The following is a 15,600-nucleotide window of genomic DNA, read 5'->3' as shown; positions in this document are numbered from 1 at the left end:
AAATATCTCACTTAGCAACAGAAATTTTGGGCTCAATTAGGATCCTGATATGAGGATTACCTGTAGTCGGCTGATTCTCCATGAATGGTGGACATATAAGCCTGAACATTAATATTTATTTTTATTATTTATTAGACTTTAGAGGGCTGGCCAATCAGAAAGATTGAAGGCAGTCATATCAAAAAGGAAGACAAAACCTCAAAGATGACAAATTAATTTTTAATTTACTAGGAAAGAATCCCTCAACTCTTTATTAGTTACAATCCATTCCTTAAAATGATCCTATGTAATAGCAACAAACCTGGCTATATACAGTGTGTGTGTGCGTGTGTGTATACACATACACACACACACACACACACACACACACACACATATATAAGCCAAGCTTTTGCTGTCCAGCCCCAAATTTACAACTGTTGAAACTGTGCTCCAAGTACAACTGTGACCGAAAGATTGTATTTCAAAGTGAAAGGTGCCTTCAAGAGGTTGGCTGTGATACAGCGGCCTCCATGTTGGACAACTAGTCATTACCAGAGAAGAGTTCAGAAGACCAGTCTGCGACATGAGGCATGGGAGAAGGTGTGGGCAGCAGCTTTGATCTGCTGAAGTCTACTGAAGATGGTCTGTCAGGCGATTCGTTGACTGGAGGACCAAGCGTTGTTCTCTGTTGACACATAAGTTGGCCTTCAATGTCAGCTTCTTCTGGTTGCTGCTTTTTAGGAAGAAATGCGACCTCTGCTAATTTGGAAAGATTTCTTGGACTCAAGGATCCTCCTTGGTTTTCAGAAAGAGGAAAATCCTCTATAGCTCGGCCATCGCTGTGAAGCCTGACAAAGCTTTTCCTTCTCTTCCTTTTCCACGATTTTACATCCTGACTTTGGATTTCACCCAAAGGAGGGCTCCATTCTTGGCCACCATCTTCGGACAACGACTCTTGGGCCGAGAGGCGACTCAGAGGTCCCCATGGGTTGTCCGTGCCAGCTTCTGCATCACTCGACGTTGCAGACGGCGAGAACTTGCTGACAAGCTGTTTCACTAAAGAGTTTTTCAAGGGGAGCCTAGACCTTTTACACTTGTCTTTGTCCCAGGGCAATTTATTCAGGGGTAGTTCGCTTAGAAGGGATCCTTTCCCTGCAGGGAGGCTGTCTGGATGACAAGGCCTTGCAAGGGGAATGGAGCGGGGAGCGGGAGTGAAGTCCAGGGTAGCCGCAGGGCTGCATTCAGACTTGAACCCTGATCCAGCAATCGGAGTACTTGTTTTGGGGACCGAGACATCCATTGTGTCATAGAACGATAACCCATAATGAGAAGTAGTCCATGCAGCATTTCCCTTCCTTTCCCTTAGCATCAATTCTGATGTTATAAAGTTTGGGGACAGTGCGCCAGTCCAGGGCGTGACTATCTGGGGCCTGGGTAATATTGTTGTTGTGCTTTTCATCGATCCACTGGCACTCATCTCAAAGAGATCCGCCGAAGCATCAAAATTAGCCTCGGGGCGGCTGGAACCCACCTGTGGGAAATGGTAGACATCCCTTCCTCTCCGAGAACGGTCTTGTTCTTCTGCGAGCAACTTGTTCTCTTTATTTTTGCCTGGTTTTTCACAGAGAACCGAGGCGGGACGCTGCTCTTGTCCATTTGGGAGATCGGCGGGGGATCTGCCGTTGGCAAGAAATTCAATCAAGCCTCCAGAGGAGGCTTCTTGAGAGGTTGCATCTCCTGTAGCTCCAGAGAAGAGGAGGAAGAAAGGCGTTTCTTAAGTCTCTGGTGGGGCAAAGGACGTTGTGGATTGGCTAGCCCACAGCTGGACTGGAGGCCAATTTTGCGTGAAGAATCTTTCTGTTCCGATGATAAGGGGCTTTCTAAGATATCACCATTTTTTCCTTTTACGGAAGGTCTACTTCCTAGTTCATCCTTTGGGGTGAGACTTTGTCGAGGGTACCAACAAGACTTCTCACCTTCACACGCATCTCCCTTGTCTCGCGTCGAGTTTTGGCCCCTGAAGTTGTAAACCAATTGGCTGGGTGACATAATCAACCCAACTTTGCCTTCTTCCTTCTTTGAGCTCGACTGGCATGCATCTAAAGCTGCGGAATGTTCTGCGTCTTCCGATGAGGCGGACGACCAAGTTAGTCCGAACGAGTAAGACCAGAGGTTGGAAAAACCATTTCTGTGACTTGACTGAGTCACATCCAAATTGTCAGAGAGAGGCAGGCTCCTTAATTCCCTGCTTGCATGATCAGATGCCAGGACATGATCCAGAGGCCATAAAGCCCCACGACTCTGCTCAAACGGAGAACTTCGCTGCTGCTTGATGTAGAAGATAACGGTGTAGCCCACAAGCCCAGGGTGAGGCAGGAACATTTCACAGGCAATGAGAGCTTTGGTGCTTCGCTCCCTTTGGCAGCCATTTTGCAATAAGCTAGCCACATTGGCCGCCTCAGAACTCTGCAAAGAAATGAAATTTGTTCTATCAGTTATTTATTTATGAAATTAAATGTCAGAGCTGGACTGTCTTCCTTTGCTCTCCTCACCTGACAAAGGAGGAATCAGAAATGTGTTTTATTCACGTTGTCCGCATCAGCCAATTTCAAACCGTAGTTACTTGAAGCTGGCTGGTTTAAACTAGGCACAGGAAACCTTAGTCACACAGTTCTTGATCCAGACTAAGAGGAAGTTCTCTCTCTCTCTCTCTATCCCTATAATTATCTATCCATCTCTATCTCTAACTGTATATCAGCTCTCCATCTCTTTATCTCTATCATCTCTCCATCTCCTGTCTATATCCATGTATCCATCTATCTCTAGGAGTATCTCTATCATCTCTCCACCTATTTCTATCTCTAACAGTATCTCTATCATCTCTCTATTTCCTTCTGTCTATAACTATCCATCCATCTCTATAACTGTAATTCTATCATCTCTCCATCTCTCTATCTATATCTCTATCTGTGTCTCTATCATCTCTCCCATCTATCTATAATATATATCCATCTCTATTTAACTGTATCTCTATCATCTCTCCTTCTCTCTCTCCTTCTCTATCTACCTGTCACCTTTCCCTTCCTCCGCAAACATTTATATTACCACTTGCCGACTCACGATTCAAGGCAACTTACAGGAAATAAAACACAATATAAAAGAAATAATAATGAACATAATAAAATAATAACCCCCCATCCCCCTAACCTGGTGACCACACACACTCCTACAGCCATTTAATGGGGTCCATCTCGCTCTGGGTTCCCCAGGCCTGCAGGCAGAACCACGTCTAATTTCCTGGGGGAGGGGGCCAGTCTAATCTCCCGGGAGAGGGTTAGGTGTGATGTTCCAAAGGGAGGGAGCCCTTCTTCTGTGTCCCACCAGATGTATCTCTTTAGGGGATGGGACCCCGCAACCTTCCTTGCCTCCCCGCTCTAATGGGTTGGATGTCCCTGGCAAGAGATGGTCTCTCGGACATCTTTGCTTTAACTAAAAACAAAGTCCCTCTTCTTGCTTCTTCGGAGTTAGAAGCGTAAGTGGCTAAACTATTTTGCTGCTCAATTATGCCCAACTAAGGACTGTCAATCTTTCAGTGAATGACTTGATATTTGGGGGCAGAATAAAGTCCCCAGTGTGGGTATCAATGATGCAAAAGTCCAGGGGTCTCTCTCATGGCAGGGGTAGATCTATGGTTTTGTGCGTTTCTTGACTCGAAATAGCAATTCATACCGTGATTTATGGCTGCAGCAAATGCATCCCTACTCTGAAACCATGACAGCCTTATAATTAAGCCTGCAAAACCTTTCTTTGCTCTCTAGCAAAATCGAACACAGAATCCAATTCTTCCTGAAGCAGACCCTGAATTTATGCCGAGAGGCTTCTCTGCCACCGGGTCTATCTGCCTTTGCGAAATTCTCTACCCATATAATTAGAGGATAGCATTAAAATGAGGTTGGAGTCTTGTTTGGATCATCACAGCAATTTTTTTTTTCAGAGCTAGTGTTTCACTGCAGAGTCAATAGCCTATTGTCCCTTTTGATTGGTAAAATCTCCAAAATCTCACGGGCTATGCAGCTAGTCCTCATTTAGTGACCAAAACCAGACCAGCAATTCAGTCATTAAGCAAAGCTACTGTCCTTACGATCTTATTTCAGCTCTCCTTTGTTTTGCAGACCTGCAAAAATTCATAAATGTGACCGTTGTTAGGAATAACATAGGTTACCTAACTTAGTTTGGGTAAAATAATATATATAAACTATGATAGTAAGTTTAAGTGTGTGTCACTTTAAACTGCAAAGCATGTAATTTTGGGTGCGGTGTGAAACTGCCATAAGAGGGAGCAAGAGAACCTACTGACGATGGACTGTTTTGATGGATTGATGGTTTGTTAACTGTGTGTTTTCCCTACTGCTGAGTTGCTGAAGGAAGGAGGTTTGACTTCTTCATATCTCTATTGCAAGGAGATATATTACTGGACTGATATTTGTAAGTTTACTGACCTCTTTTTCGACACTGGACTTTGCAACTGAATAATCCCGGACGGACTGAACTAGTGAATGATATATGGACTGTTTGACTATGCTATAACTCTTACTGGAATAAACTATTTAACTAGCACAGTGTATCTGTTTTTACTGAGTGTAAGCTACAAAAACGTTTTTCTCACGTATTTTGCCTGCCTGCCTGACTGCTGCGCAGATTCTGCTAGGGTGTATACCTAACAACCGTTGGTCACAAAGTTGCTTTCTTCATCACCATTGTTGAGTGGTTGTTGAACAAAGCAGTTGTTAAACAAGGGCTGACTCAGAGGTGGTATTCAATTTTTTTTACTACCGGTTCTGTGGGCATGGTTTGGTAGGCGTGGTATGGCGTGGCGGGCGTTGTGTGGCTTGGTGGGTGTGGCGTGGCTTGATGGGCGTGGCAGGGGAAGGATATACTGCAAAATCCCCCTTCCCTCCCCACCCCAATAACCTGCTTTCCAGCTCCGTTCTCCTATGCAGGGCAACCAAAAAAGACCCAGCCGATCAACTGGGACTCAATGGGAGGCAGAGAAGAGATGGGGTTGGCGGGGCCAGTCTGAGGTGGGATTTGCCGGTTTTCTGAACTACTCAAAATTTCTGCTACCGGTTCTGCAAAATCTGTCAGAACTGGCTGAATACCACCTCTAGGTTGCCTATATAAGGGACCTTATCCTGATGCAAATATACCAAAGCCCTATGAAATCAGTTATAAAGTTGGTGCCCTTATAGAAGTCTGCCCTCTTCTTTTTTCTTACAAAAATGTATTTAGTCTGAAGAGTTACAAGTCCTATTTGGAGGAACGTGGACGTCCAGGTGTCCAGAGATTGGCGACTCCTGGAGAGGGTTTTGTAGCATTTAGCAGTTATGCATGAGGATTATAGAGTCTTGTACAATATGAGACACATTATAAACATGAGCAGATGCACCTGGATCGAGGTTCCAATTACAGAACTGTTATGTCAGGCTCTTAAATGGCAATTATGAGGATGCTCATAATTTGCAGCAGAAACCTGACCAGGCTCAACCACAAACAAATTATCTGTCATGCTTCAATTGCACGTTTCCTAAAAGATTTCTTCCGAGCAGAGCCATCACCTTAATCCTGAAGACAAACTTCTTCCCAACAAAGCAGGCTTCAACCGCATGAAATACTACACCAAGCATGGCATCGTTTTCGTCCTCTCCTGCTTCTCGGTTCAGTTCTTCGATGTACCTTGATGGAGAATTTAATTTAATTTCTAATTCAACAGCACTCTCGCAACACTTTTTTTAAAGCTATACCCAGGAAGGGGAAGCAAACAGGCAGAAATGTTTCACGTGGCTTGTGAACATCTCCCACAAGACCTTTAAAAACTCCAGCCCAGGATGCCAAATTCAGGGTTTTGAGGCACATAATAAATAAAGCAACAGATTTCTGCTTTCTGACCCAATTCCTTGTTTAGTGATAATCATTTATCTGCGTAGTTATAAATCCTTCCGGATGGTTTAACCATGTGCTGATATATGTATATGTCTTTTCAAATGATTCTTCATACATCAGATTCATCCAGAAAACCTCTCTAATGCGTGGCTACAATCACGGAAATCACATTGTCAATCACACAGAAATGGTCTTACCAGTTGTTTTCAGACACGTTATGTGGATAGTCCTCGACTTATGGCCACAATCGAGCCCAAAGTTTCAGTTGGGTAAGCAAGATAGTTGTTAAGTGAGTTTTGTCCCACTTTATGACCTTTCTTGACACGGTTAAGCAAATCACTGCAGTTAAGTTAGTCACACGGTTGTTAAAGTGAATCTGGCTTCCCCATTGACTTTGCTTGTTGGAAAGTTGCAAAAAGGGATCATGTGACCCCGGGACCTGCCAGTCATCATAAATATGAATCAGTTGCCGAGCGGCTGAATTTTGATCATGTGACCATGGAGATGCTGCGGTGGTCATAAATGTGAGGACCCATCTTAAATCACTTTTTTCAGTGCTGCTGTAAATTCCAACAGACACTAAACAAATGGTTGTACTTCAAGGACCTCTGGACAGATAATCCTTGACCACAAGAATTATGACCATAATTGAGCCTAAAATTTCTGTTGCTAAATGAAACATATGTTAAGTGAGTTTTGCCTCATTTTAAGATTTTTCTTGCCACTGCAGCTGTCATAAATACGAGTCAGTTGCCACTGTCATGTATATAGTTGCCAAATGTCCGAATTTTGTTCACGTGACCACTGAGATGCTGCAATAGTCGTTAAGTGTGAAAAACGTTCGTAAGTCCATTTTTTTCCCAATGCCGTTGCAACTTCGGATGGTCATAAATAATGGTTGTAAATTGAGGACTACTTGTTGACATATTCTCCATTTCAAGCAGAAGCACATGAAAACAACATAAAAACAACAACCAGATCCTTTTCACTAGTGAGAAAAATATCTCTATTTTCCTTTAGACAGGAAAAAGCTGAAGTTGTTAAAGGGAATGCTGGAAAAGTCACTGAAGGAGTGGTTGTTAAACAAGGACATATTACTTGTGAGTAAAGCACAAAGGCTGGAGGAGCCTAGGTTACAATAAGACAGGAACAAAACACTTTACTGGGTCTCTGGCGACATTCTTAAAAATTGTTTATTTTTTAATCTCTTGCTCAACCTTCTCTGCAACGGCAATGATCAAATCCGTCAAATATTTTAAATAAATCAGACAACCTGTTGGAAAAAAATATTTACCTGCCTATTACTTTCAGTACAGAATTTAAATATTCTCGGCAAGAATCCAGTGGCTGTATTTTCTTTTGATATAGAGAATTGGTGTTAATGAACATATTTCAACGTTCTTTTATAAAAAAGAAGAGAAAGGTGAGGGATAATTTTCCCAAGGTTAATCATGAATTCAGGGAAACGTGAACTCGAACAGTTTTTAGACTCAAGTCGATAACGTTTCTCCATTTAATACACCGGCCCTGCCACAAATCTTATAGCTCTGTGAATTTAATCGCCATTATTAATATATATACCAGCGTGGTATCCAGGCAGCAAACTGAACAGCAACTGTTCTGAGAGATATAATTAAATCACTCAAGTAGATGGAAGGAGCAGGCTCGTGCTTCTCAGCCAAGTCATTCCTTTCTTTACCTTTGCAGGCCCTTTGCTGTAGCTCCAAAATAGGTATCTAAGCAGCTTCCGAATACTGTGACCTCAAAAATATCACAGGTGTCGGCTACCTCCAGCGAAAGTCGATATCTGTAATTTGCTTCTTTGGTGTCGCCCGAACAACCACACTTCTGGCAATTGTATCTGACCAAAGAAAGACAACGAAGGGATTTCAATGTTGTAGGATCACATGAAGTCTCACTAATTGCAGTAGGCCTAAAGCTGGGGTGTCAAATCCGATTTCATTGAGGGCTGCATCAGGGTTGTGTCTGACCTTGGAGGGGGCAGGGGGGCATGGCCAACTCATCATCACTCGTGTTGGGGGCACCTGTGGTGGCCAAATGCTAAGGCAGGACTTCCCTCAGACCCTCCCTCACATTATCTCCTTCCTTCTTTCTCCTTTCCTATCCCTTCTTGCATGCTCAAATGCAAAAGGGGAAACATTTCTCCTTTCGTTTTGGTTTTAGTTTGTTCTGCATACACACACACACACGGCTCCATTTTCAGCCATGACAGTGTCCCGCAACTCTGTCAGAGAAAACGGAGCTGGGGGGGCGGGATTTCCTCTGGTAGAGGCACCGTGGATTGATCCAAGGCAGCCCCACAGGCCAGATCTAAACACCCCACAAGCCGGCTCTGGCCCACGGGCCTTGAGTTTTGAGAGCCCTGGCCTAAGGCTAGTGTTGGACCTGCCACAGCTTAAGCCTCTGAACGGAAATGATTCCATTTGTTGAGAAAGGTAAGAGTTTATTAGAGGTTGTGTGTATCGCAGTATCGATCCCGGGGAATTGTCCTAAACATGAACAAGGTGCCAAGTGTCCAAATTTGGATCACGTGACCATGGAGATGCTTAGGGAGCCTCTGTGGCGCAGTGGTTAAGAGTGCAGTACTGCAAGCTACTTCTGCAGCCAGCTGCCTACAATTTGGCAGTTCAAATCCCACCAGGCTCAAGGTTGACTCAGCTGTCTGTCCTTCCGAGGTGGATAAAATGAGGACCCGAATTGTTGGGGGCAAGAGGCTGACTCTGTAAACCGCTTAGAGAGGGTTCTAAAAGCACTATAAAACAGTATGTAAGTCTTATTGCTATTAAGTGTGAATAACAGTCACAAGTCACTTTTTTTTCAGTGCTGTTGTAACTTTGAATGATCGCTAAACAAATGACCGTATAAGCTGAGGACTACCTGTAATTTTTGAGAGAGCACATACCGTTTGAATTGCAGGGATACTTTGGAAAAGCAACTGTGACATGATGGATACACAAAGCTGCTGTTCTGGATGGAAATGACAGAGGCAACCAGGAAGTGTCCGCCATTCATGTGCTTTCACGATTACCTATTGGGGAAAAAATACACAGTTTTAGTTAACCCTGATTGTATGGAATTCTACAATGGAAATATTTCTTTCCCTAGAAACACCTTATACCAAATGTCTATTTGTTCACTGGGTGAACTTACACCTTATATTATTGCAGGTACCTAATATTACGTGACTAAAAAAGCAGACAAATTTTTGCAAGTATCTTGGAGCATACAATCCTATCTAAATTGCACATCTATGTAGTGTAGAATGAAGATTTAACACATAGTCTGAAAAACTGACATGATGTGGACTCTTCCAGAGAAGAAATGGTGAATTGAAGTTAGCAAAGCTGAACAACGACGCTGGAATGAAGAGTGAGTGCAGGTAGTCCTCGACTTAGGACCACAATTGAGCCCAAAATTTCTGTTGCTAAGCGAGATGGTTGTTGAGTGAATTTTGGCCCTGTTTTCCAACCTTTCTTGCCAGAACTCTCAAGTGAATCTCTGGCTTCCCCACTGACATTGTCACCAAATCTCAAATGGTGATATGATCACGCAACCGTCATAAATATGAATCAGTTGCCAAGTGTCCAAATTTTGATCACAAATCTTGACCATGGAGGTGATGCAATGGTCATAAATGAGAAAAAAAAATGGTCAGAAATCGCTTTTTTTTCAGTGCCGCTGTTTAACTTCAAACTATCACTAAATGAACTGTTGTACACTGGCTCTTTTTGTATAATTGCCCCCTGGACAAGGAGAAGACATGAGCTCACCCACCGGGGCTCCAGGCAGCTCTTCCTTATGAGAAGGTTGCAATGCAGGGGGCTCCGGTGGGTTTAGAGCTCTAGGATAAGAGAATAACCACCTGGTAGCTCAAACTGCGGTCAGATGGAGATCAAAACCAGATGGGGAAGTTTGGTTGACAGTGTGAGCCTTACCTACGGGCTGTGAGACGCCGCAAGCAAGCTAAATGGACCTCTTCCGGAATGTGCTTGTAAGATGACATCAGCCCAGAAGTTCTTGTTCTAGCCATGTTGGCGAACGTATGCCACGCCTGCCGGAAGTGGCACGCAGAGCCATTTCCCCCTGCATGCGAGAGGTCGCCTGGAAGAGCCCCACTGCACATGCACGGGCCGCTGCCCGACAGCTAATTGTCGGGTATTTGGTGCAGAGGGGGAGTGTGTGGGAGATGCATATGCATGCGCAGGGATGTGCTGTGCAGGAGGGGATTGCGCTCACAGGCGCAGGGATGCACCGTGTGCGAGGGGAATCTCGCATGCATGCACAGACGTGCGGCACGCGAGAGGAATCGTGCACGCATGCACAGACACGCGGTATGCAAGGGGGAATCATGCATGCGCAAAGACACGCGGCACATGAGGGGGAAGTTGCGCACACACGCACAGACGCACTGTGCATGAGGGGCAATCGTGTGCGCTTGCACAGGGGGCGTGTGGGGGTTCCAGCACGCATTGCCTTCTGGGTGCTGACACACAAGTGGGCGCAAGTGAGTGCGCACACAATTATTGGCATGGGAGCCGGAACAGGTTAGCCACCACTGTTCTAGTGAATGAGTCACTGGCCATGATCTAGAAAGTAATATAAGAGACTAGTCCTCAGTTCCCACCCAAGGAAGGGCCGGGAACATTCACTTCAAGGAAGTGGAATTGCTCCACCAAATCAGGGTTGTACATTACTAGTCCATCTCTTGGGATGCTGGTCGGTGAGCCAAAGATATACAGATAGTCCTCAACTTACAACCATTCATTCAGTGTCCACTCGACGTTACAACAGCAATGAGAAAAGCAACTTTGGGCCGTTTTTCACACTTATGTCTATTGCAGCATCCCTATGGTCACGTGATCAAAATTCAGGTGCTTAGCAACTGACTCCGATTTATGACAGTCGCAGTGTCTCACTGCCCGTGATCACTTTTTGCGACCTTCTGACAAGCAACGTCAATGGGGAAGCCGGATTCACTTCACAACCGTGTTGCTAACTTAACAGCTGCTGTGATTCCCTTAACAACGGTGGCAAGAAAGTTCGTAGAATGGGGCAAAATTCACAACTGTCTTGCTCAGCAAAGGAAATTTTGGGCTCAATTGTGGTCATAAGTCAAGAACTACCCGTCCTAGGCAACGATCATAAATCCAGTGACCCTTGGCATTCGTTTGCTCAGATCTGGAGTAGTTCTGTCCAGTTCCACTGATCCGGCTTACTCAGATAATACATAATAAGAGCTTTGCACAATTGCCCATCAGAAAATAGCTCGTCTCTGTGGCAATGTGCCACCTAGGCTGCTCGAGTAGAAACTGGTATGTTTAGGCCTGCCTAGAAAATCTGTAAAAATTCCAAGCATCTTTTTGGATGGACTACTCTCTCCTCCTAGTTGTGATCTAGTCTTCTGCACTTCGTTTGGACTAACTCTGGACCTAGAACTTTCTACCCTGGGGAAATGGTCTGCATTCATTCATTCCCCCTTCCCCTGTCTTCATGTAAAGGCTTGCCCGGAAATCAAAGAGTTTCAGTCACTGCGGACTGCAATACCTCCAATAATAAAAATAATAATAATAATAAATAATAAAAATGGAATCAATTATTAACCAATCCATTATTCTCCACTTAGAGACAAACAACCTACTCTCTAATAAACAATTTGGTTTCAGAAAAAAACTATCCTGCAATCTGCAACTCTTACACTGCAAAAACATATGGACTACACAACTCGATCAGGGCAAAGCAATAGACGCAATCTATATAGACTTCTGTAAAGCCTTTGATTCAGTGGTACATGACAAACTACTCCTAAAACTAAAATATTATGTTATCTCTGGAAACCTGCATAACTGGATAGAAACATTCCTGTCAAACAGACAACACATGATCAAAATTGGGAGCGTCCTATCAGATTCTGTAGCTGTCAACAGTGGTGTCCTCCAAGGCAGTGTTCTAGGACCAACTCTCTTCATTCTCTACATAAATGACCTCTGTGATCATATCAAGAGCAACTGCGTTCTCTTTGCTGATGATGTAAAGTTATTCAACTCCACAGACAATACTGCTACCTTCCAAAATGACCCTGACTATGTATCAGAATGGTCAAACAAATGACAACTTCAAATCTCAACAAATCAATGCTCTGTCCTACATATTGGCAAAAAAAAATCAGAAAATAAAATACAGGCTGAATAGTCAAGACCTTGTTGATGATCCAAACTCTGTCAAGGATCTTGGAGTACTCATCTCTAATGACCTAAGTACTAGAGCCCACTGTAACTACATAGCCAAAAAGGCATTAAGAGTTGTTAACCTAATCTTACATAGCTTTTTCTCTGGTAATATTCCACTAATAACTAGAGCATACAAAACATTTGCTAGACCAATACTCGAATACAGCTCATCGGTCTGGAACCCACATTATGTATCTGATATTAACACAGTTGAGAAAGTTCAGAAATATTTCACAAAAAGAGTTCTCCACTCCTCTACTTGTTGCAGAATACCTTATGCCACCAGATTTGAAATTCTAGACCTAGAAAACCCTGAATTACACCGTCTTCAGTCTGATCTAAGTATGGTATATAAAATCATACATTGCAATGACTTACCTGTCAATGAATATTTCAGATTCAACAATAACAATACAAGAGCACACAATAAATACAAACTCAAGGTTAATCGCACCAAACTTGATTGCAGGAAATATGACTTCAGCAACAGAGTGGTCAATGTCTGGAATCCTCTACCTGACTCTGTGGTTTCTTCCCCAAACCCCAAAAACTTTAACCTCAGACTCTCTATTGACCTCACCCCTTCCCTAAGAGGCCTGTAGTGGGCGTGCATAAACGCCTCAAGTGCCTACTGTCCCTGTCCTATTGTTTCTTTTATTTTTCTTATATGTATCCATAATTTTGTTTTTACTTATACCTATTTTCTTGTAAGCAATTGACAAACCGAATAAAATAAAAATAAATAAATAAATAAGGATTCCACAGCACTTCTGTCCTAGGAGCCCAGCTTCTTCTGGTGTTAACAGGGGGCCCTTTCTAAGAAGAAAGAACCTGTTGTTGTTCAGTCGCTAAGACATGTTCAACTCTGTGACCCCATGGACCACAGCACATCATGCTCCTCTTCTGTCTTCCTCGGTCTCCTGATGTTCTCCCAAATTGCCCCTAGAACACCACAATCTAACCATCTGATCTCTTTTTCTTTTTCTTTCAGTGAAAGAACCTGGTTTAGCATTTTAAAAATTCACCACTGAGAATGGGTGAAACATACAAACTGCTTTAGCTACGAGTCTCCATTCCTGGAAGTTGAAGCGATACACAGCTGAGTGCCTTAAGAAGCCACACAGCCATGAACAACAGGTAGAGGTAGTTCCAGCAGGTGGAGACATACCAAGAGATCAGGAGTATATGGAGCTCAACCTGAATTGGTCTCCCAGCCATACAGCAGTGTAGTAAACCAGCACTGTTAAAGTCTTGTCGATACAGGTAGACCTTGACTCACAACTCTTTGTTTAGTGACCATTCGAAGTTACAGCTGCACTGGAAAAAAAGTGACTTATGCCTGTTTTTCACCCTTACATCTGTTGCAGGATCCCCAGGGTCACATGATCAAAATTCAGACTCTTGGGCAACTGACTCATCTTTATAACTGTTGCAGTGTCCTGGGGTCATGTGATCACCTTTTGTGATCTTCTGACGAGTAAAGTCAATGGGGTAAACAGACTAACTTAACTGCAATGATTCACCTAACCGCTGTGGCAAGAAAGGTTAAAAAAGTGGGACAAAACTCACTTAATACGTATTTTGCTTAGCAACAGAAATGTTGGGCTCAATTATGGTCGTCAAGGACTACCTGTAACAATATCAGAGACAACCTCAGCTGACTGCTTGAAATTTGGCAGTTCAAATCCCACCAGGCTCAAGGTTGACTCAGCCTTCCATCCTTCCGAGGTGGGCAAAATGAGGAGCCAGATTGTTGGGGGCAATATGCTGACTCTGTAAACTGCTTGGAGAGGGCTGTAAAGCACTATAAAACGGTATGTAAGTCTAAGTGCTATTGCTATAACCTGACATGGAATGGTTCCCACATCAACTATCCACAGTCAAGTGCAGCTTGTGGGCTATGTAGTTAATCCCATTAAACTGACTGTTCGCATGTTCATCTCACTGTTTGTGATGATGTTACATTCACTCTGCTTGTGCAATGATATTAACCCTGTTAATACCCAGGTGCTCTGGGGAAAAAGACAAAATGAATGGATAGCTCACCAGAAATTGCCAGATGGAAGAAAAATGTGTTCTACCCTCTTTCTTCCTAGATAATGGGGGTGAAAGAAGCTGGGTCTAACATAACTGGAGAGAGCCAAGTTTGAGGAAATCCAGTTTAAATCCGTCCCCTGGAAGAGGAAGAGGTCTGATTTCCTGAAAGACAAAAACAGAGACGTTTTAATGCTGGCATTTTTCTTGGAAATCTATCTTGCTCTTCCTGAAAGCACACTTTATTTAGATTCCCTCTAGACACAGAAATCTGTACCAGTTCGATTTCTGTCTGCCCCCAAGTTCCCACTCAGGAGTTCCCAACACAGTGAGGCCTTTAGTCAAGAGAAAATCTGCTGCCTCAATAACTGTAGTTAAAGTGTGTAGACATTCTCAGTCATCCAGGTCATGGTTATCCCAAAGGTGCTTTTTCAGAAGGCAACTGGACTTTTTCTTGTTTTTTTCTTCTGAAGATGTTTCGCTTCTCATCCAAGAAGCTTCTTCAGCTCTGACAGGATGGTGGGGAACGGACAGATTGATACTCCTTGCAGACAGCTGGTCAATTGCATCCTTTTTTAGAGGGTTGCTGAGGCCACTTGGAGGTCTATCTGTGTCCTCAGAGTCACCTGAGTGGTGCTCCTGGTTCCTGAAGTCTGCGATTTTTCCTCTGGAAATCCATTCCTACTCCAATACCATTCAAAGGGTGTTCATCACAAATTGTATAGCTAAAAATCTGTAGAGATTCTCAGTCATCCAGGTCACGGTTGTCCCAAAGATGCTTTTTTTCAGGAGGTAAATGGACTTTCTTGGTTTTCTTTTTTCTTTTGAAAATGTTTCGCTTCTCATCCAAGAGGCTTCTTCAGCTCTGACAAGATGGTGGGGGGAATGGAATAATTTATATTCCCTGAAGACAAGCTGGTCATTTGCATCCTTTTAGAGGGTCGTTGAGGCCACTTGGAGGTTCATCTATGTCCTCAGGCTCATCTGAGTAGTGCAGGTGGTTCCTATAGTCTGCGATTTTTCCTCTGGAAATCCATTGCTCCTCCCACACCATTCAAAAGGTGTCCACCCCAAATTTTACAGCAAAAATTACATCTAACCAATGTTGTTAAAAGTGCTGGCTGGAGATGGAGAGCGGAGTCCACCCGGCAGCAATCTGAAAGACTCTAGACCAAGTGTGGCTGGGCGTGAATTTATATCCCGCCTTTTGCACAAGGGATCGAGGCAGCCTACATAATATCCCCTCCACCTAGTTTTAAGACGACAACAACAACCCTGTGAGGTAGGCCGGGCTGAATGGGACTGGCCCAAGGCTCCCCAGGGAGATTCTATCACTGAGGAGGAACTTCAACCCCGTCTTCCTAGTCAAAAAAATTTTTTAAAAATTATTGTGGAG

The 15,600-nt window shown here is 43.6% G+C and overlaps 1 protein-coding gene across 1 annotated transcript; it reads right to left on the bottom strand.

The window, feature by feature from the left end:
* Positions 1-200: 200 nt before the first annotated feature.
* Positions 201-15,573, bottom strand: DDIAS (DNA damage induced apoptosis suppressor). The gene is given in 7 exon segments (XM_087936934.1): positions 201-1,728; positions 1,731-2,448; positions 5,598-5,715; positions 7,622-7,783; positions 8,846-8,971; positions 14,217-14,369; positions 14,482-15,573. Coding segments are annotated over 5 exon segments (2,355 nt in total). The 5' UTR covers positions 8,956-8,971; positions 14,217-14,369; positions 14,482-15,573; the 3' UTR covers positions 201-481.
* Positions 15,574-15,600: the final 27 nt, after the last annotated feature.

The sequence above is a fragment of the Pseudonaja textilis genome, chromosome 7 (assembly GCF_049901715.1).
Source record: "Pseudonaja textilis isolate UNSWEBS1 chromosome 7, rPseTex1.2, whole genome shotgun sequence".
NCBI classification, from domain to species: Eukaryota; Metazoa; Chordata; class Lepidosauria; order Squamata; family Elapidae; genus Pseudonaja; species Pseudonaja textilis.
The sequence above is the reverse complement of the archived record's forward strand: the minus strand, read 5'-3'. Positions and strand labels throughout refer to the sequence as shown.